Source organism: Cynocephalus volans, chromosome 7, assembly GCF_027409185.1.
Source record: "Cynocephalus volans isolate mCynVol1 chromosome 7, mCynVol1.pri, whole genome shotgun sequence".
Taxonomy (NCBI): Eukaryota; Metazoa; Chordata; class Mammalia; order Dermoptera; family Cynocephalidae; genus Cynocephalus; species Cynocephalus volans.
The window spans coordinates 143,892,839-143,913,662 of record NC_084466.1 but is presented as its reverse complement, the minus strand read 5'-3'; the positions used below and the strand labels follow the sequence as shown (position 1 = coordinate 143,913,662).

General features: G+C 34.9%; 2 protein-coding genes across 3 annotated transcripts in view; one reads left to right on the top strand and one right to left on the bottom strand.

Moving 5' to 3' along the window:
• NHLRC2 (NHL repeat containing 2) overlaps window positions 1–2,758 on the bottom strand; it is a 51,567-nt gene extending 48,809 nt beyond the window's left edge. Inside the window, exon 1 of one of the 2 annotated variants that reach the window (XM_063101858.1) lies at window positions 2,268–2,758. In XM_063101858.1, coding sequence (XP_062957928.1) covers window positions 2,268–2,445 — 178 coding nt within the window. In that variant the 5' untranslated portion in view covers window positions 2,446–2,758. The remainder of the gene's footprint in view (window positions 1–2,267) is intronic. The other variant, XM_063101857.1, reaches the window with a different exon arrangement.
• Window positions 2,393–20,763, top strand: DCLRE1A (DNA cross-link repair 1A). Its single transcript, XM_063101856.1, has 10 exons — window positions 2,393–2,956; window positions 3,473–4,620; window positions 6,487–8,187; window positions 9,592–9,725; window positions 10,849–10,967; window positions 11,682–11,822; window positions 13,413–13,558; window positions 14,349–14,503; window positions 19,104–19,245; window positions 20,237–20,763. The coding sequence occupies exons 2-10, from the start codon at window positions 4,155–4,157 to the stop codon at window positions 20,395–20,397; spliced, it is 3,165 nt and encodes a 1,054-aa protein (XP_062957926.1). The 5' UTR covers window positions 2,393–2,956; window positions 3,473–4,154; the 3' UTR covers window positions 20,398–20,763.
• The last annotated feature ends 61 nt before the right edge of the window (window positions 20,764–20,824 follow it).

Here is a 20,824-nt window from a genome sequence, read left to right as displayed (position 1 = left end):
TTAAAACTTTAACTTTGTAGTATGAAGAAATATTTTTTAAACTAATATTAAAAGTACAGTATTCCTATTTAACCAATTTAAGAAAACAAAGATAAGTTTATTGCTTATAAGTAAATGAATACAGCTATTAAAACTATTAATTATATCTTGAATCAGGTATTTGTATATATTTTATAGCAACTGAAAGCCAAATTTGGGTGGGATGAGTATATAGTGACAGCTAATGACCAAAAACAGTAACTGGAGTTATTCAATTATAACAAAATTCTAGAAAAAAAAAATCTGCAAATCCAACTAGTATTTCTTCCAATTAGTCCAAATTAGTGAGGCTTCAGGGTAAAGTGACCTCTTGATTATCCATTTTGATAAAGTGTATTTATATACCAGATCAAGCAATTATACATAACTTCATGCTAATTAATGTATATTTCACATCCTACTTGCAAAATATTTATGAATCCGTCTTCTATAACTTTTCCATAAATAGTTAAGGGTGACTTAGATTGGGGGTTTAGGGAAAGAATTATTTCATTTTAGTTATGGTGCTAGGCTTAATAATAATATATTTCATAGTAACAAAAATTATCTTTTTGTTGAATACAACAAAAAGATGCCAACATTTAGTAAGTTCTCCTGTGAATAAAGAACTTTTCATATATTACCTCAAATACACATAACCCTAAAAGGTAAAAATACACTTTAAAAGTGAGAAAAAGCTTGCAGAAGTCAAGTAACTTGCTCAATATTACACAGCTAGTATATGGAAAATCAAGGCTCTATCCCAGGTCTGTCTGAATTTATCTATTATACCACACTGCCTCCCATAAACATGTGTTTCTTCTAAGAAATAAACAAAGCATACAGTTTTTGAGATAAAGTCATGTTTATGACTTCTTGATTACAGTTTACTGATAAAGAAACGAAGAAAATATTCATTTCTAGTATTCTGTCCTCAATAATCAGGTCCAGAAGAAAATCAGACTATATCAAATACACAAAATAAAATATTTAGGCTTTGTATTACTTATGAGTCACAGAGGTCAAATCTCATGGTAATATAATACTCTCACTGTAGATACAAAGAAAACTAGAAAATAAAAACATTCTCCCAAATCCTAGCTAGTGGCCTTCTTGTTTATAACAGTGTACCTTCTTAGGAAGTTTAAAAAAAAATATGTATATGTATATATTTGTATATGTATATGTACGCAGTATTTTAAAGTTCCTTTGATGGGATAAGTATTCATGTACTCTTTTGTAAGAATTCCACAACATTTCAAATCCAGTATAAGATAAATAATGGAAAAAATAAACACTTCTCAAGGCAGGTACAAAAGGCTTGGAAAGACACCCTACACTCTGTGGTCAAAGGCAGGTTCCAGTATTTCGCCTATGAGATCATTGAACCCTGCCACATCCAAACAATTAACTATACATGTGGTTTCAGTGTCATGCCAGGACACATGCCAACAACACCAGGCAAAACAATGCGACTTCCAACCAAAGAAGGTAAAGTACAATTTCATTTATCATAGCAAGATATTTTTCACAAACAGCACCCTGGGAATATCTGTTCCTCATGTTCCAAACGCTCACACAGCTGAAGAGATAAACTAAAACTGATACACATTTTAAAAATTAGATGTTGCACGACTTTGAACGGAGAAGTGCAGCACGGCTAAAAAACCAGCATATCTGGGGTGTGTAAAATTCAACTCTGGCAGTTATTGGCTGTGAGGCCCTGGGCAAATTACTGAACCTCCCTGTGGTTCAGTTTCATCAACTGTAAAATAAGACTAATAAGAGCACTTGGCTGGGCTGCGAGAGGATTAAATAAGACAATACCTCCTGAAGTGTTCAGAAGTGTGTGTGGCACATAGAAAGTTATCCGTAAATGTTAGCAAGGATGATGCAGAAAGATGATGCTGGGGAACTAGAACGAAAGGACAGGGTAGCCTGGACGTTTCTATCACTGTCAACCGGGGCCACCACATTCTTGGGGTGTCTACTCAGTTAAGGCCAGGCGCCAGCAGGACTCACAAAAGAGACAACTATGCAGGTCCCCGCCCTCCAGAGACCCACCGTCTGTCGCCGCGTGAGGACACCTGGGAACTGCAGACCACGCGAGCCGCGGCTCAGCTCAGGAGAAGTGGCCCGCTGGGCGCTGCCAGCACAACCCCGCCTCACCCCCTGCTTCACGGGAGGGCGCCGTCCGAGACCAAGGGGAGGTCCCGCGAGGGGCCCCCACCCCGCAGCCAGCCCCTCACCTTCCGGAAACTCGGGCACTGCCAAGTCCTGCTCCCAGCCGTCCACTTTCTGCAGATACTGGTAGACCAGGCTGTCCTTCTCCTGCTGGGTGACGGCGTCGAGCAGCGCGTACTCCAGCGACGTCTGCGCGGGGAGCAGGCCCGAGAGGCCGCAGCCGCGCGCTCCGGGCGCCGCCATGTTCTCCCTGGGCTCCCGGGCGGCGCCGGCCCGCGGGGGGCGGAGAGGAGGCGCTCACTGCCCTTTGGTTTCAGAAGGGCGCATTCGCCTCAGCCCCCACCAGCCCCACTCCACGCCGACGACACTTTTTTTTCTTTTTTAAGCATCCGTCCCAGTGCCAAAGTGCAAATCGTCGCAATTCTCGTGCACGTAAACTACCGTCGCAACCCACCCCGCCCCTTCCAGGTCCGGCACAGCCGAGCCTGGACATTCGGAGCCACAGATTCAACAGGGAGAGGCCCCGGGGACCGCGTCCTAGAAACGCTCAGGGAGCCATTCCCGCACCCTCCACTTTGGAAATGAGCGGGCTTTAGAACAGAAACGAAATAAAATAAGTCCGTAGGACTTGAAAGGGCACACTTAAAAAAAAATAAAAATAAAAAATTATTTTAAGAATACAGCTCTTAGACCAGGATCTGCCGATTCGACACGGCACTGGTAGCGGGAAGCTGTTCCCGCCAAGACGCGAAAGGTAAAGGGGCAGGGATATCCTCAAGGAAGAAGGCTTTTGTCAGTGGGGAGGAACTGGCCAGGGGCTCTGACCTAGACGCTCCTCCAGGGTTTTGTTTTTGGCAGCCTGGGAGTGCTGAAAGTGCGGGCGCGAATAGTTGTCAGCCGGGGAGGGGTGCGGAGGGAGGGGAGCGAGCGCAGCTGGAGCTGCTCCCCCGGGGCGCGGTGGCGGGTGGGCGGCCGCGAGGGTCCTCGAGGGCGGGCCTCTGAGTCTTCAGGAGGGGCGGGTTCTGACGGCTCTTCTGGAGCGGGCTGTGCTTCACCTGGAGAGGGTGAAGGCCCCACTCACTGGCCTTGGGCCTCCAGAGTCCAAAGAGAAAGTAGAGCTGGTGGGAGGCATCTGGCAAGTGACCTTGGGTTTGAGGCTGGTAGAGAGGGCAGGACACCTTAAGGACGGACCACCTCTGGGGTCTGGAGAACGGAGTGTGGCCTCAGTACAAGCGTGACTTCACATTTTTGAACTTTGTTCACTGTGCAGGGTTTGTTCATTGCTGATGGAGAAAGACAGTGCACTGACCCAGTCAACTGAAGTTTGTTGAACATCCACGAGTCACGGATGAGGGCAATTATGATTTTTTGTTTTGTTTTGTTTCTTTTGTGTGTGTGTGTGTGAATCACATATCTCTTGGATTATGGTGTGACTAGTTTTACTAGTAAGCTGAGGAGGCCATTTAGTGTTTGGAACACCTGCTGAGCCAGTTGCCCAGGAACTGTGGTTGGATTTGTGCATTATTTGGACAATTGTCCACTTGAAAGAGGATTGACAGTAGCTTCATAACAATTTTACAAAGCTCATTCTAAGATTAACCTGTCGAACATGTACTTACCATTAATGCTTAATTTTCAAGCTATTATTTATTTTTATGAATTAAGTCCTGGAAAAGGCCAAGATGCCTGAATGAAATAGCAGCCATGATGAAAAACTTCACAGTTGTTATCCCTGTGATAGGTTCTCTTAATTTTGTCATATAAATGGAACAGCAAGTGTTCTTAGCTATAAGGTTCATAGCTTGCCAATATGTATTCATTACCAGAGCTTCAGATTCACATTGAGTTAGTGAGTTTTTTCTTTCTTTTGTTTTTTTCCTGGCAATATAATTCCATTTAAAAATTTTGTCACAAGAAATGGACTGCTTCTTTAACGATAAAATCATTTTGCCATGTCAGAAGACACTTTTTTGGAAGAAGATATCTGGGAATACAGATCCAAAAGAAAACCAAAACCAGTAGATCCAAATAATTGCTCTGAAAATATTCCAACATCTTTTGAAAAAGCAACAGATAGAAAATACCAGTCAAAACGAAACAGAAACAAAAGAAGAACCGTAGAAGCTAAAGGAAAGGTGAAGAACCATGAAATGTGCCTTGGAGAAACAGATTGTAAGACTTTTGTAGCTTCTAGTCAGACTTCAAGTTGTGGAGATGGTATTCAGCAGTCCCAGGACAAGGAGACCACTCCAGGAAAGCACAGTAGAACTCACAAAACCAAACATGTGTCCCCAAAGCTACGTCCAGTTTATGATGGATACTGTCCAAACTGCCAGATGCCTTTTTCCTCATTGCTAGGTCAAACACCTCGATGGCATGTTTTTGAATGTTTGGATTCTCCACCAGTCTCTGAAACAGGTGAGATTACAGAACAGGTAGTGGTCTCTGAATAGTCTAAAAGGCCTGCATTAGGTCAGACATATCAATTCTGTAAAATGAGCAAGGCAAGCAATAAACTAAGACAGATGAGACACTCTACCAGTCAATGGTATAATTGTAAAGAAAGTTGCAAACCTGAAAACAATTTAAATGCATTTTATTATTTCATAAAAGTTTCTAAACATCTCAATTATTTTTGTAAATGTTAATTAAACCCTTATTGTGCTAGGTACTTTCACTGTGTTTAACACTTGACTCACGACCATATAAAGTAAGGTGGTAATGACATTTTATAGGTAGGGCTCTTAAAAGTTACATAATGTGCCCAATTTGTTATCCTGTATGGAACTATATAGAAAAGTATAAAAACAGTCTTGTTTCTAAATATGGTTATGTGGTATTCATTATGCTAATATACAGGAAGAGGAACTGGGAAGGAGTCTTAGGTGATTAAGATTCTAATAATAAAAATGTGCCAAATGATAAAAGTAATGCTATGTTTTAATCTTGTAAAATATATGTGTCCTATTTAACATGTAGAAAATCCTACTTGGAATATATGGAGAATAGGTTGTTGAGATAATTTGTATATTTTAAAGTTATTGTATGAGTATATACCATACATATATTTTTAAATCTGAAAATTAAAATTCAGTAAAATAAAAAATAATGCACAATCTGGCCTTCGTGTTAACTATGATTCAGAAAACATTTTAGTATTAACCTGCAGTTATTTTGAATTACTGCATGAATATGCCAGATAACTTTTTTGAAAAAATTTGGTATTAGTGTTTCTCATAAAATTATAGCAAGCGAAACCCTCATTAAATGCTAGTAACTTGCTTTTATGCAACTTAAAAATCAGAAATGGAAGTTGAAGCCCATGGTGAACATCTCAGGATGAAATGTCTTATAGATGAAGCTACTTCAAAAAGATTTTCTTTTGTTTTTTCACTAAACTCCTTTGAATTGAATCTCACATGGACTCTTGTTGAATTGAATTCCATTCTGTAACAAATACTTCCATGAGGCGGTTTTAAGTTAGGTTTTAAGCAATGAAGTCTTCTAATTTAATGTAACAGGTTTTGGGGGGAGAGGAGTGTCATTTACTGATAAACTTACAAATTAACATACACAGGGATATGCCAAGATGGTTTACAGAAAGAGTCTAAATCAATAGTATGATGGGAACTAGCTTCCAGATTATTAAAACCTTATTAACCAGGTTATCAAATTGAATTTCAAGTCTTAGAATATAATCTAAAATTTGTTCAGTGTATGAACAGCTATAACTAATCTTATTAAGATTGCTACTGTTGTTATTGTTTACAATGTGGATGTTAAATAATGGAATCTAATTTAGTGTTACAATATCGTAAATGTTTGTTGCTTGATGAGATAAAAATTGATAGAACTTTAGTTTTTTGAGAGATATACCGGTCTTTACTTTGTATTGCCTGAGCAATAGTGAACTAGTAAAACTGGTGGTGTCAGTTTGTAGAACCTGTTTAAGAAGTACCCTGTGTAAGTATAGCATATGTTTCCAAGAACCTCATGTTTATGGGAGTTACTTAAGAAAAAAGATGTTAGTCTTGAAATTCTTTTTTGAGAAAAGATTATTTGAAAAAAACATTTGGAAGTGTATTTGATTTAAAAATAATAAATAGAACCTTGCAAAACCATGCTGGATCTTTTGATTGTGCAGTTAGAAACCGCTGTCATCCTAAGATCTCAGTGTAGGACTGATGATTTTTCCACGTACAGGTTAATTTATAATGCTAAAGCTGTCAACTTTAAGTCTGTGCTTTAATCTTGTAATACTTTTTTCTTTATTAAAATTTTCAGAGTGTCCTGATGGTCTTCTTTGTACTTCAACAATTCCTTCTCATTACAAGAGATACACTCACCTCCTGCTAGCTCAAAATAGGGCTAGTAATAATCCTGTTAGTGGCCCATCACATAAGTCAGGTGATAGGTTCAGTGAGACTAATTCAGGCTTTGTTTGTAGCCTTGAGAAAAGATGGTTGCCACAGCAGAAACAAATTGAGAACTTAAAAAATGTTCCAAATGATCCCTTGTTGATGACACAGTGTCTAAGGAAATCTCAGTCTCCAGCTGAAACCAATAAGAAGATTTCCTGTTCTACAAACATCCAGACGTCCCATCAAGCTCTACAGTTTACAGAATTGGTTAAGAATGACAAACTAGTAGGAGTTGGTTTGCCTCTTGCAGATGAAGAATTAGACAGCCAAAACAACTCAGAACACACAAATTTGCCATTGCCAGAAAATGATTTAAGCAACTGTGAAATCTCCTATTCTCCACTTCAAAGTGATGAAGAAACTTACGATGAAAATTTGGGTGATTCACAACAGGAACTATTTTTTATCAAAAGCTCTAAAGATGGCAGCCTACAAGAAGATGACAACAGCTCTATTTTGTTTAAGAAACTCCATGGTCCCTTATTGGAGGACCAGGAGGAGAGCTGCCCTGAAGTGAACAGCTTCTTAACTCAGGATAAGTACGATGAAGAATTGGATAGCTATAGTACTTTAAATGATTTGTCTCAACCTATCTCCTCAAATAATGACAGTATTATTTTGTATGATGATCCAACATATACTGATGATTATTTTATGTTGTTTCCACGTGCATTAGCAGGGGAGTTTCCTGCTTCAAATTATCAAGCCACTAAAGCAAAACCCGATGTGCCAGAATTTCACTCATCTCAATCAAATAAACAGAAACAGGTACTTGAAGAATCAGCTATTTACAATCAAGTTTCTCTTCCGTTACTTAAAAGTGAAATGTCAAAACCTTTTGAAAGCCAGGGAGGAAGGTATCTTTCTTTCCATTCAACCCAAAGTAAAATTAGAGAATTATCAAGTGAGAACTTCAGTGCTAAGAACGGTACTAACTCAGCTTGTTTCTGCAGAAAGGCATTGAATAGAATACTAGATGGTAAAGGTACAGGTTTAAATACACAAAAATTTTCTAGTATACCTACTGCTGCTAAGTCTTTGGAAATATTGCCCTCTGGTCCTAAGAGGGATGCAAGACATCCTTCTACCAAGGTAATGAAGCAAATGGATATTGGTGTGTATTTTGGACTACCACCCAAAAGAAAAGAAGAAAAATTGCCGGGCGAAAGTGCATTAGAAGGGATGGACTTAAGTCCAGCTGTAAGTCCTAATGAAAAGAGGTCCCGGCAATGCAAGCGGAAAGCAGAAAAATCTTTAAATGAGTTAGAATTTGAGGCAAAGAATTTAAGTGAGAGTTGGCTCTCTGTGGAACTTTCTGGTGAGAGGACACAGCATCAAAGAAAGAGACGTAAAAAGTCAAATTCACTACAAGAAGGAGCACACCGGAGTAGGTCAGATCGCATTATTCACAGTACCACACCTGAAAAAGTCAATTTAAGTAAAGACAAAGTCTTCATAAAATCAGCTCATGACAGGCTGAGGAGATGGAATACAAAAATCTCAGAGTCATCTAATACAGGAGAATTAAGAAAAAAGACATGTCCATTCTATAAGAAAATACCTGGTAAGCTGAAATATCAATGCTTAATATGTCAAAAAAGACAACTTTTTGAACTTCATATTGATAGTCCGTGGTGTATGTGCATGAAACAACTTTTTGTATATATTTCTTTTACTTTTATGATATTTCATAAGCCTCTAACAGATTTTTTGGGCCTATTTTATTTTTTTGCTCCATTCAATTCAGCAAACTTTTACAAAACTTATTGTATATACAAGTTCAGTACCGTACTAGTTAGGTAGGTATTACAGTTATGGAAAGATTAGTAAGAGAGCAGTAGGGATTCAACTTAGTCTCTGCCTTTTTATATTCTTGTAATTTCTCATGCCTTCACAGATGATTAGTGGAAAAATGTGTAGTGAAATGAATTTTACTATTGAAGAAGCTAATAACTTCTGCAAAGAATATAAAATAAAGCAGCCAAAATATACTTGGTTTCAGAAAGATTTTTAAAAGTGTTTTATTGATGTTCTAGATCTATAATTTGTTCAAAATATTTATGTAAAGAATAGCATTTATGAACATCATAGCACCAGTTTTGTTTTTCATAATTATTTTGATTTTCTGTACTCTAAGAGATCCTAAAACTAGTGTGTCACATGTTAATAAGCCTCAACAGAATTGTGAATTTATGCTTATTTACTTACATTTTGCCAGTCAGCACACTTGGTTTTATCTTTGAACCCACTTAGAACTGTCTTTCTTAACATTTTTTTTTCATTATTTCTCCTGTAGAGAGCTTTTTAAGGCATTTTTTTTTTCTTGTTTCCCTTCCACCACTCCCCATTTCCACCCTGCAATGAAATTCAAAGACCGTGGATATACTGTTTCTTTTTTATTGTACTGTGGTCCTTTGAAGGGCCACAGGCTTTTGTAATACGTAAGATTATTTTGGCCCTCAATCATTTTTGTCCACTTAGAAGAATCTCAATATTTTCCTCACTGAGAATTCAGTTTTCAGAAGAAAGTATTTTCCTTTTGCTGTTTTGCAGAAGTAGATTTTAGGTGCCCAGTAAGTATCATGGAAGTATGAGGAGTCTTCAAAAATTTCATGGGAAGATTTGTATTATCTTTTCATTCTATTTTTCCACAAACATTTTGAAGTAATCTCATATTAGGTAAAAGAAGAATTGGTTTATAGCTTAGTATTGTGATTTTTCTTTTTTGGGGGTGCAATTATTCACAAAAAAAATTTCTATAAAAAAAATATCTATTGGGATATTTAGTAGAAGCTCACAAGACTAATTCTCATGTCTAGTATCACCTGCTAAATTTATGTGCTGTACGTTTTTAATACATTATAATTAAATTGGAAATGAGTTTTAAAGAGAAAGAGGGTTCAATATATATAATCAAATCAGGTATCTTATAGGTCTTACTCAACCTGTCATGTTATTTTTATTGCAGGGACTGGCTTCACTGTTGATGCCTTTCAGTATGGTGTCATTGAAGGTTGCACAGCCTATTTTCTCACACATTTTCATTCTGATCATTATGCTGGGTTGTCTAAAAACTTCACCTTTCCAGTTTATTGTAGTGAGGTAAGTTTTAGTATTCTAAATTCTGACTTTGTAGAATGCTGTGAATTTCTAAGCAATTTGGTTAAAAAAGGATAATTAAAACTATCATTCTATTAGAAAAGTTGTGAAAAAACAGATTCCACACTGAGGTTCTAAAATTAAATGAGTTAATGTCAACAGTTACAATCAACTTTTAAAAACATGTTTTAAAAACATGTTTTTTAATTTAAAACAAAAATAACAACAACAAAACATGTTTTATTGTATGGAAACAATAGATAAACTATTTCATAATGTACTAAAAAACCGAAGTTTCATTCAGTAAACATTCATTGAGTGCCTAAATAGATATACAAGGCAAAATACCTAACTTCAAGGAGCGTACAGCTTCTAGGGGAAACATTCAGAAATACTACCACAGTGGGATTAGTTATTTATAATAGAAAAATGAACAGAGTGCCTAGGAGTAGGGAGAAGGGAGCGCTTTATTGTGTCCGAGGCTAAGGTCAGAGGAAGTTTCATGGTGAAAGAGATACCTTGAACTAGTTATTAAAAGGTGGACATTGTAATGCCTATTACTAAGAGCTTTAGCTAGAATTTGATTTAATCCTCACAGCATTCTTGAAGTATCCTCTTTTTATTAATGAAGCAACAGAGGTTTGGAGAGATTAAGTGACTTGCCCCAGGTCACAGAGTGAGTAATGGCAGAGCCCAAATTTGAATGCAGGTCTTCCTATTTCCAGAACCAGGCAGAGGGAAGAGGAGACAGCATTCCAGGTGGATAGTAGAGTCTGTGTAAAGGCATGGGCACCTGAGAAATATACCCATTCCAGGTACTTCAGATAATTCAGAATCAGTAGAACGTGAGATAGGGAATAACAGGAGACAAACCCTCAGTAATGGGCAGGGACCAGATCACAAGTGTTTTGTATGTCATATGGGGATTGATGGATTTTTCACAGGTGAGGGAGAACCAGTGACAGTGTTCAAGCAGAGTAAGTGGCATAGTCATTTTAGAAAGTTTTTATTGACATTGAGAAGTGTTTACTTGAATATAGGTGTGAAAACAGGGAGATTATTAAGCTGCCATGGTTCTAAACTTTAGTGTTTTACTGTATCAGCAATAAGCAATCCTATTTTGCAGATAACTGGCAATTTGTTGAAGAACAAGCTTCATGTGCAAGGAAAATATGTCCATCCACTGCCCATAGACACTGAGTGCATAGTGAATGGTGTCAAAGTTGTTTTGCTTGATGCCAATCAGTAAGTATTACAGTCACCTTAATAATAGCCCACTTTTTAAATATTCAAAAGGAAAACACATCAGCATGGTTATTTAAGAACTTTTTTATTAGAACTAATATGCTTGATATTTCTTAAAACTTTAGTAAAATGTGTTTCTCCTTTTGAAAAAAATAATGTATCCAATTATAGAATCAGAGATTAAATGTAGAGGGCCAGTAAATGTTCCCTAATCCATTTTTTATCCAGTTTAAATATCTACACTTGATATGTGAAACTCTATCTTATTTTTTTAATACTTCTTGTTGCTGCTGTTCTTTACAAGATAATCTTTTGCCATTCTATTTAATATTATTTATATAAACTAAAAGCTTGTACTCCTTTCAGATACTGCTTCTCAGGCATACGAAACACTCTAATCAGACAGAATATTCCAAGGGCTCAAAAGCTCATTTCCCAGGAGCCAACCCAGGGCCAGTCCTGAAGACAGGCCTTTCTAAGGAATGTGCAGAGTTTAAGCATCCCAGGCCTGTTGCATAATTCCCTTCCTGAACACCAATTCTTTTTATAATGTAAATTTCCTTGAGTTAAACTGCTGTATTTCCTTTGTAGTACAATGCTATGTCATTGTGGTCAGCTAATAAAACATGTTAACTTGTTGATATTGAAATAGGTACTCTTCCTTCAGATACTTTCCCTGCGTTAAGAATATCATCTTTGAAATTTTGTGTTCAGCTGTCCAGGTGCTGTCATGATCCTTTTTTATCTCCCTAATGGTACTGTCGTATTACATACCGGAGACTTCAGAGCAGATCCCAGCATGGAACGTTCTCTTCTTGCAGCCCAGAAAGTCCACACGCTGTACTTAGATACAACGTAAGAGAGACTTTGTGTGCTTCCTTTTCCCACTGATGGCATTTGCTCCGTATAGTATGAATAATTTGAGTATTTACTTAGGAAATCAAAATGATGGCTTATTGCCAATTATTATTTTAAGGCTATTTATCAGAGGGATGGTCTTCAAAAAAACTTGCTTAAGGGCAAATTTGGGATTACATATCTTAAGTGACTACAGTTCAATTATTTTGCAATTTCTTTTTGAAAATATGTTTATATGAGAATCCTGTTACTGAAACAAGGAAGAAAAATTGGGAGGCATACTTTAGGAAAGCACACTTTTAGGTTACCCTTTCAAAGTATCTGTATAGCTATTCAGTATAATTGTGAAGAGAAAACAGGCCAAAATGTGATTCTGATTCTGGGTATTCAAAATTACATTCATTCTTTTCTCAAAAGGTAATTTATAAATGATAGCTTTGAAATCCAAAGTTTTATATATATACATATTTATTCCCAGTTTTAAAGGTATAATTGACAGATATATATTTATAGTGTACAACACTATATATTTATATATATATATTTATAGTGTACAACATTATATTATGTATTAAAATATCTTATCAATTTGTTAGAAATTAATTATGTTAACTATTTCAACCTCTTTCAAGGAGAAGTGAGTTTGGATGGGATATTTTAGTAAAAGATGGTCTTTCCATGTCCAGTTTTCTCACACAAATGAACTAATTTGTTCATTCTTTTATATGCATGTTAAGTTCTAGATAAATTAAGAAAATAAATAAAAAGAAACAAACAAAAAAACTTGTTCTGTTCTACATACAATTAAGAATTACTTCATAGGGTTTTATAGGAGAAAGAAGTAAGACTTTTTTCTCTTTTCTGGTGACTGGCCAGCAAAAAAAATTTTGAAAATTGGGAAATATGTTCCTTTGGTGTTTGTAGTTTATTACTTTTTTTTAGTGAAAAAGTGCTTACTTTTCTTCTCAAATATATATATATAGATAGTAGCATAGCATTAATTTTTCACTGGGTGTTACTGTATTGTGATAGAAGACCCAACTGGATCTGTCATATTCCTGTAATACTTGATATATTTCTGGATCTGTAAGAATAGACAATATCAACCATGTGAATATTAACTGTTTGATTTAAAAATACTTTGTTAAATACATGTTTAGTTTTGTTATTTTAATCATTTTTTTAAAAATCAGAATTCTTTAGTACAAGTATAATCTCTATCAATAGTATTTTTGATAGTAGTTGGAGCTAAAAAAGATATTGAGGTTTATAATTCATAACTAAAATGGCTAGCTAAGAAATTCTTGGAGGAAAAAAGGCATCAAAAAGGCAGTTTCTTTATTTGAGGAAAATAAAAAGAAATATAATGAAAAAGTTATATTGAAAATTTATAATACTATCATAAATTAGCAATAACTGCTAATGAATATTTTAACCCCAGGCAGTTGAGATAACTGTTGTGGTGTTAATATATTATACTGCTGTTGTATGCAATTTTGCAAAAGCTTATTTTCTCAAATATCATCCAATTTAAGGCTATGGCTTTCTCATTTTTCTTTTAATAAGTATCATATTTCTCTATCACAGATATTGCAGCCCAGAATACACCTTTCCATCTCAGCAAGAGGTTATCCAGTTTGCCGTCAACACTGCCTTTGAGGCTGTAACACTAAACCCACATGCTCTTGTTGTCTGTGGCACTTATTCTATTGGAAAAGAGAAAGTCTTCTTAGGTAGGTGGTAGCTGTATCTAATTTACATTAATGTATTATAAAGATCAGATTCTTTTTGCATAGTGCCGTTTCAGTCTCTACTCTTGCATTCGATATTTATTTCCTGAAATGATTCAATATTACCTTTGAAGTTAAAGGAAAATTTTGATAACGTTTAAACTTCGAAAGGCTTAACTTTATGGAAACATTTAAGTGTGTTTATCTTAGCATTTATAAGATGTTTATAGAGCAAATGTATACTACATTATTATTTTAATAAACTTTGAAAGATGACTAATGCATAGTGGTATTGCTATGTTCTTTGAGGATAACCATCAGTTAATTCTTTTAGAAAACAGTTTTAATTTTTGTTCTTAAGTGATTTCTAGATGTATAACTGTAGTTTGTCTAGGTAGTATTGTACTATATTGCAAAGTATATTTCATTTTTTTTTAAGAATGGTCATGTTATGTCAAACATTAAGGTTTAAAATATGAAGTGATAAAGTTAGAGTTTTAATTCTCCAAATTTAGTTCCTTCCTTTCCTTTACCTCTTCCTATATGTCTTTTACAGTTTTTAAATAATTAATAATAGAACTTGAAAAATAAATTTTTTGGCTTTCTCACAACTTATTCCAAGTTATTATTAAAATTTAAATTATTTGGCCTTTTTGAGATATTATGATAAAAAGTGTAAATGTTTTGAACTTTTTTTTCCCTTTGGTAAATTCTCATTTTAAAATTTAAGTTGCAACTTTATTTTTTCATAAGCTGTAATTTTACTATTTTTAACCTTTTCCTTTGCCTGTAGCCATTGCGGATGTTTTAGGTTCGAAAGTGGGCATGTCCCAGGAAAAATACAAAACATTACAGTGCCTCAATATGCCAGAAATTAATTCCCTCATTACTACAGACATGTGCAGTACTTTGGTTCACCTTCTCCCAATGATGCAAATTAATTTTAAGGTAAGCATTCAAGAGATATGTCTTTTAGGCTGAATTATTAAAGGTAATCTGGTTATAATTTGGAATCCTATTTTACCTGCATTTATCTTAGAGAAATTCTATTATAGTGGAGTTACCTATGGTGAAATTTGCCCTAGAAAATCTTTCAAGGGGAATTTTTCATGTTTTTAGTTTTTCTGTGTGTGCAACGCTATAGAGTAATTCATATGCCCACCAGGAATCTAGGAACTAGAGAACTAGCATACAGGGAGGAACAAAAATAGAGAAGTATGCAACTATCTGGTCATTTAAACCTTTCAAACCATTTAAAAAATCATTTTCTGGTTTTTTATGGGAGAGTGAGGAAATGAATGGAAAATTCTATGGAATTTACTTTTCTTCAAGTCTATTCTATTCTGTATTAATATTAAGCCTCTATAACATTGATATATGTTGAAAATTTACTTCTTGTGAGGATTAAATGAAATAGTGGAAGTGTATCCTAAATAAAGTTCTATCGTTAGTTACCACGTACAAAATTAAGACACTGTGATAATTAAGACACTGTGTCTTTGTGATTTGGGGGCTTGTTAGATTTATTCTTATGCTAAGAATATTCCATATATTCTTATATTCTTATATTCTCCATTTATTCCATATATTAACATTTTGACACCTGGCAATGGAATACATCAAACCTGTGTATTAAAAACAAGTCAGACATAATACACAAAAAAAGTGTATTTTCACTTTTGCTATAATGTTCATGAAGTAACTTTTATGGAGTTTTTTGAAATTGCTTAGGACGCTGATTACAGTATCTGTCTCAATAACACATATTGTAAAGAAAGTGAATGTTTTAGGTTCATCCTTAGACTAAAGAAATTCTCTCCGGTATTCATGAGATTAAGGTAAAACTTTTATGGCCTGTTTTCATGAGTATGTAATTCATAAAAATTTCAGAGATAATCAAGTCAGAGTTTTGTCCATTGGTATTTAAGCAAGCCTTACAAACATATTTTAAATTTGGAAGCTATTCAGTTTGTTTGGAGTCTACTAAATGTGGGTTAATCGTAAGAATGAACACTGATATCCTGATGAGGGCTTAGCATATTTTTATTATTTTTATTTTACAGTTTTATTTCCTACCAACTTAGTTTGTTCCATTTGAATAAGTTATTGGGATGGAGAAGTCAGGTTATTGTAGAAATGAAAGGACTAGAACTTTTCAAGGCAGAGTGTTTAAAAGTGCTGCATGCTGCAGAGAGGTCAGATAAGGAAAGAGTGACAATTTGGCAATTAGAACATCTCTGACCTGCACAAGAACTGTTTCGGTGAAGTGATGATGGGGGAAGCCAGATGGCAGAGACCTAAGAAATGAATGAGAAGACAGTTCTCCAAAGAAGATATAAAAGCATATGAAAAGAGGCTCAACATTGTTAGCTATCAGGAAATTGCAAATCAAAACCACAGTAAGATACCATTTCGTACCCACTAGCATAGCTGTAATAAAAAAGACAGACAATAATGATTGTTGATGAGGATATAGAGAAATTGGAACCCTCATTCATTACTGGAGAGATTGTAAAATGGTGTAGCTGCTTTAGAAAACAGTTGGGTAATTCCTTAAAAGGTTAAACATGGAGTGACCATATGACCCAGAATTCTGGTTCTCGGTATATACCCAAGAGAATTGAAAATATGTCTACTCAAAAACTTCTGTAGGAATGTTCATAGTGTCATTATCCATAATAGCCAAAAAGCAGAAACAACCCAAATGCCCATCAAACGTGAAGGAACAAATAAAATGTGATATATTCACAAAATGGAATATTATTCAGCTATAAAAAGGAATGAAGCACTAATACATGCTACATTATGCATGAGCCCTTCAGAGCATTATGCCAGGTGAAAGAAGCCAGACACAAAAGGCTACATACTGTACAATCTCATTTACATTAAGTATCCAGAATATGTAAATCTATAGAGACTGAAGGTGGATTAGTGGTTTCCAGGCTTTGAGGTAGAAAAAAATGGTGACTGCTGATGGTTACAGTTTCTTTTTGGGGTGATATAAATGCTCCAGAATTAGTGGTAATGGTTGCACAGCTTTGGTAATATACTAAAAACTGGTGAATTGTACATTTGAGAAAACAGACTGGCAATTATCTGCCTTGAAGACCAAAAAAAAAAAAAAAAAAAAAAAAAATGGTGAGGAAATGGAGACAGGAAGCACAGAGCATGGCTGTAAAGAGGAGCCAGATAGGTCAGATAGGTTTGTGGCCAAAGGGAGGGACTTTGTTTTTTAGCCATAAGAGATGAGGATTTGTATATTGTGAGGGACAGGGAGAAACTGAAGATATATGAGATAAGGGAATAATTGATGAAGTAAGGTTTCTGAGCAGGGTCTGAAATACAAGTAGAGAGATTCACCAGCCCCCTCTTCATCTCTGACAATTCCTTCACAACCTACAACTTTACAGACAGTGTTTTGTGACACATGTGGCCTTTTTTTTCTCAGAGGTCATATATTTACAAATCAAAACTTAAACAAGAATTAAATCTTCAGACAACTACAAACTCAAAGTGCAATTTTTATACAGGAATTCAAATTGGTTTTAATAATTCAGAAATGATCATTCTGCATTCTTTTTTCGAGAGTACTGTCCTTGAAAAAGAAATGATCTGGAGGTATTAAGTCTACATTTTTAATAGTCAATAAGTCTGTATTTTTTCACTTTTAGGAATTTATACTAAAAAAGTCCTTTGTGAAAAGGTCAATCTGTAAGAATCCTAGGTGCTGATGGTATAATAGCTGATGAGTTAGAAGCAGCTATGGGCAGATGATTTCCGTTAAATAAAGATCCAGAAGGTGGGGTTTATTTGCCATCTGCCCACTAGGCTGTAAGCTTCCAGAAGATGAAGTCTGTATCCTCTTGTCCTCCACTCTCATATGGCACCCAGAGTAATACTGGAACAGATATTTATTGGTATTGACTTCAGTAGTTCCTTTCCTTCCTTCATGAATGTGACCAGGTATTAATGACATTTTTTTGAAGATTTCTTTAAAACACAGATGGAGTAGAAGCTGATGGTTATCACAATGCTGTATTTTAGGTAGTAATTATAGTTAATTTTTTACCAGCTAAAAATAGTTTTGTTTCATCAGAGGTAATGACTTTTGTGAAAAGATAAAACAAGTGGAGTTTTCAGGGTGTCCAAGGCATGCTTGAAAGGTTTTGAAATGCTGTAAATAATAGCATTCATGCTATCTAGTTCAACATCCCAAGTTCATACATATGCTACATAGTTGACTACACCCCCAACATAAGCCTGATTGACTGAATGTGGTAAAACATTGTAATGGTGATGTCATAGATGTTTATTTGCATACTGAAAAAATAATTCTAGTGACATTTGGCAAAAACATTTTTCTTACAATCTGATTACCAATAAACAGAGACAAATCATAGATTAGGGACTTCTTGTTGAATAAGCTATTTTTAAAAATTTTTATTTATTTTTATTAAAGCATAACTGATTATACACATTTCTGAGGTTGAATATTAATACCTGTGTACAATGTGTGATGGTCAGATCAAGATAATTAGCATGTTCATCATTTTAAAATATAATCATTTCTTGTGTCTATTAACCAATTTCTTGCTAACCCAAAGAAAAAAAAAAGACTAAACTATTCTGAGTAAAGTTCCTTATGAGAGTAGTTCTCAAATTGTGGTTAAGGCTGTTAGCAGTCTTTTCTGCAGGTTTGGCTTGTATGATAATATCATAAGTTTTTGTTTGCACAGGTAACTAATTTGTCTCATAAAAAGTGAAAATTAGTTCTCATTTACTTCTCCTGGGTGTTTTTGCAGAGACAAATAGAAATGAGTTGTAGCTTTGATCATGTATATTGAAAGTTGGACTCTTAGTGTATGGTATTACTTGTATGATTACTCCAAACCTCAGTTTCTTATTATTTTTTTCTTTGTGAGGACATGGAGAGGAGGAATAATAATTAACCACATAAAATTATATTACCCAAGTCCTATTCTAAGCAAGGCAAAAACTAGAAAATTTGCAGAACCAGGAATATTATAATGGAAACTTAGTTATGTATCCATAACTTAAACTTTTTCTTTGGAGAGCACAGTAATTGATGAGAAATGACTGTTTTATGGCAGGTATTCTTCTATTGACTTCAAATGAATATAAGATTATTATTTGATACAGAAGAAGAAGTCAAGGGCTTGTTAGCAATTCAGCTGTGAAATAAATTTTATTATTATTTTTTTTTGGTTTTGGGGGATTTTTTGGTAGCTATCTGACTTGTAATTTGTTTATACATAATTACTTATGTTTAAAGTTGCCTCCTCATACTTTTTCTTGAGACTGTACTCAAGCTTGTTTGACTTTAGATAAGTAAAGGAGAAAAGAATTTGTATATATTTTCAATGATATAATTTTTTTAGAAGCATGGCACTTGGTTGTTGCAAGCTAATGCTTAACAAGTGAAAATTCCCTGTGACTATGCCACTGTAACATCTTTAATCATTCTGTTCTATTCCACGTAACTCATCTCTACTGACCATTAAATCAATGTACTATTTTTATTTAACAGGGTTTACAGAGTCATTTGAAGAAGTATGGTGGGAAATATGATCAGATTTTGGCTTTTCGACCTACAGGATGGACACATTCTAACAAGTTAACCAGTATAGCAGATGTTATTCCCCAGACCAAAGGAAACATTTCAATATATGGTATAATTATCAAATTTTCTCACTTTTAGTGTTTATAATTACTTTGCATTTTTAAAAAGAGCTGTAAAACTGAGATCTAAGAAAAACATGCACCAAAAGATTTAACAGTTCAAGAGTTTTCAAATCTTCCACTTTAAACCTGCATCCAGTCCATTATAAACTTGACTAGTAGATAGACATTGACTAATTCAGATCATTTCATTTGTGTGATCAGTGATATTTATAGGAGATTGTAGAATTACTTGAAGGGAGGGGTACTATGATTGTATCTGCATGTGTAGATGATGCTGTGAGATAGAGAGCAGGAAGATGATGGATTAGATGTGGTGACAGCCAGAGATACAGACTTGACTTTGTTTCATCTCTTAGAGGAGGATTACTGTTGCCCTCAGAGTGATGGCTGATGGAAACATGTTTGGTATGTCACTAGACCAGTGGCTTATTTTCAGCCTCTGCAGACCTTAGTTTATTCAGAACAGGACCTTATACTACCTATGGTACTTGGTATTCAATAAAGAAGATAAAGGGAGTTTTTTGATTTGATTTTTTTTCTTTTTTCTTATTTTTTTATGTGTGCAGAGCTTGGGGACTGGAATCTACTTACTTTCTCTGGAAATCAAGTCTTCTGCTTGTTATTCTTCATATTTTACTCATATATCTTCCAGATTTTCCTGAAATCCATAGCTGAGCAAAGAATTGTTTATAAGATGAAAATCCTAATTAAATATGAAATATATGTAGAAATGTCTCATTAAGTATCTATATAGAAAAGTTCTATAATGTTCTAAGTTTTGTATCATTTTAATGTTTTAATCTTTATTATTTCTTAAAGATATCAACAAGTTTTCTTATCAGAACTAAAGCACCAAGGGGTTTTTGACAAAAATACTCTGGATTGCTTTTCTTTTTTACCTTATTTTATTTGGGGCTTACAAATTTTTTTTATTATTTGTTTCTTTAGTAGACAATATCTTTTTCTTTGGTCTTGCAGGAATTCCTTACAGTGAACACAGCAGCTACCTAGAAATGAAACGTTTTGTCCAGTGGCTGAAGCCCCAGAAAATCATACCTACTGTAAATATTGGCACTTTGAAATCTAGGAGCACAATGGAGAAATATTTTAAAGAGTGGATACTGGAAGCTGGATACTGATGATATCTCAGAGGACTCAGAAGTTGTTAAGTACCTTAGGTATAGCTTGTTAGTTAAATCTGGTGAAATGAAATATACTTTATGTGAAAAATCTCATGAAGATCACTCATATAGCTTATTTTCTCATTTATGTTTGAATAACAGGTTCATGATACTGAATGCCTCACAGCATCATCAAAGATAACCAAGGTTGGGTCTCACTAGTATCCTTAATTTCTTGCCCTCTCCCCAACCCAATAGAGGCAGTTATATTCTGCATCAAGCCTTAGGAGAGGAAACAAAGGCAGGTTCAGGGACCAAAAGGATTCGTGATAATAGATAAACTAGACTAAAGAATTATATATAAGTAACTATATATCTTTAAAATTATGAGATAATATTTTTATGTGATATGTATACTTAAATAAAAATTAATATAAAATTTATT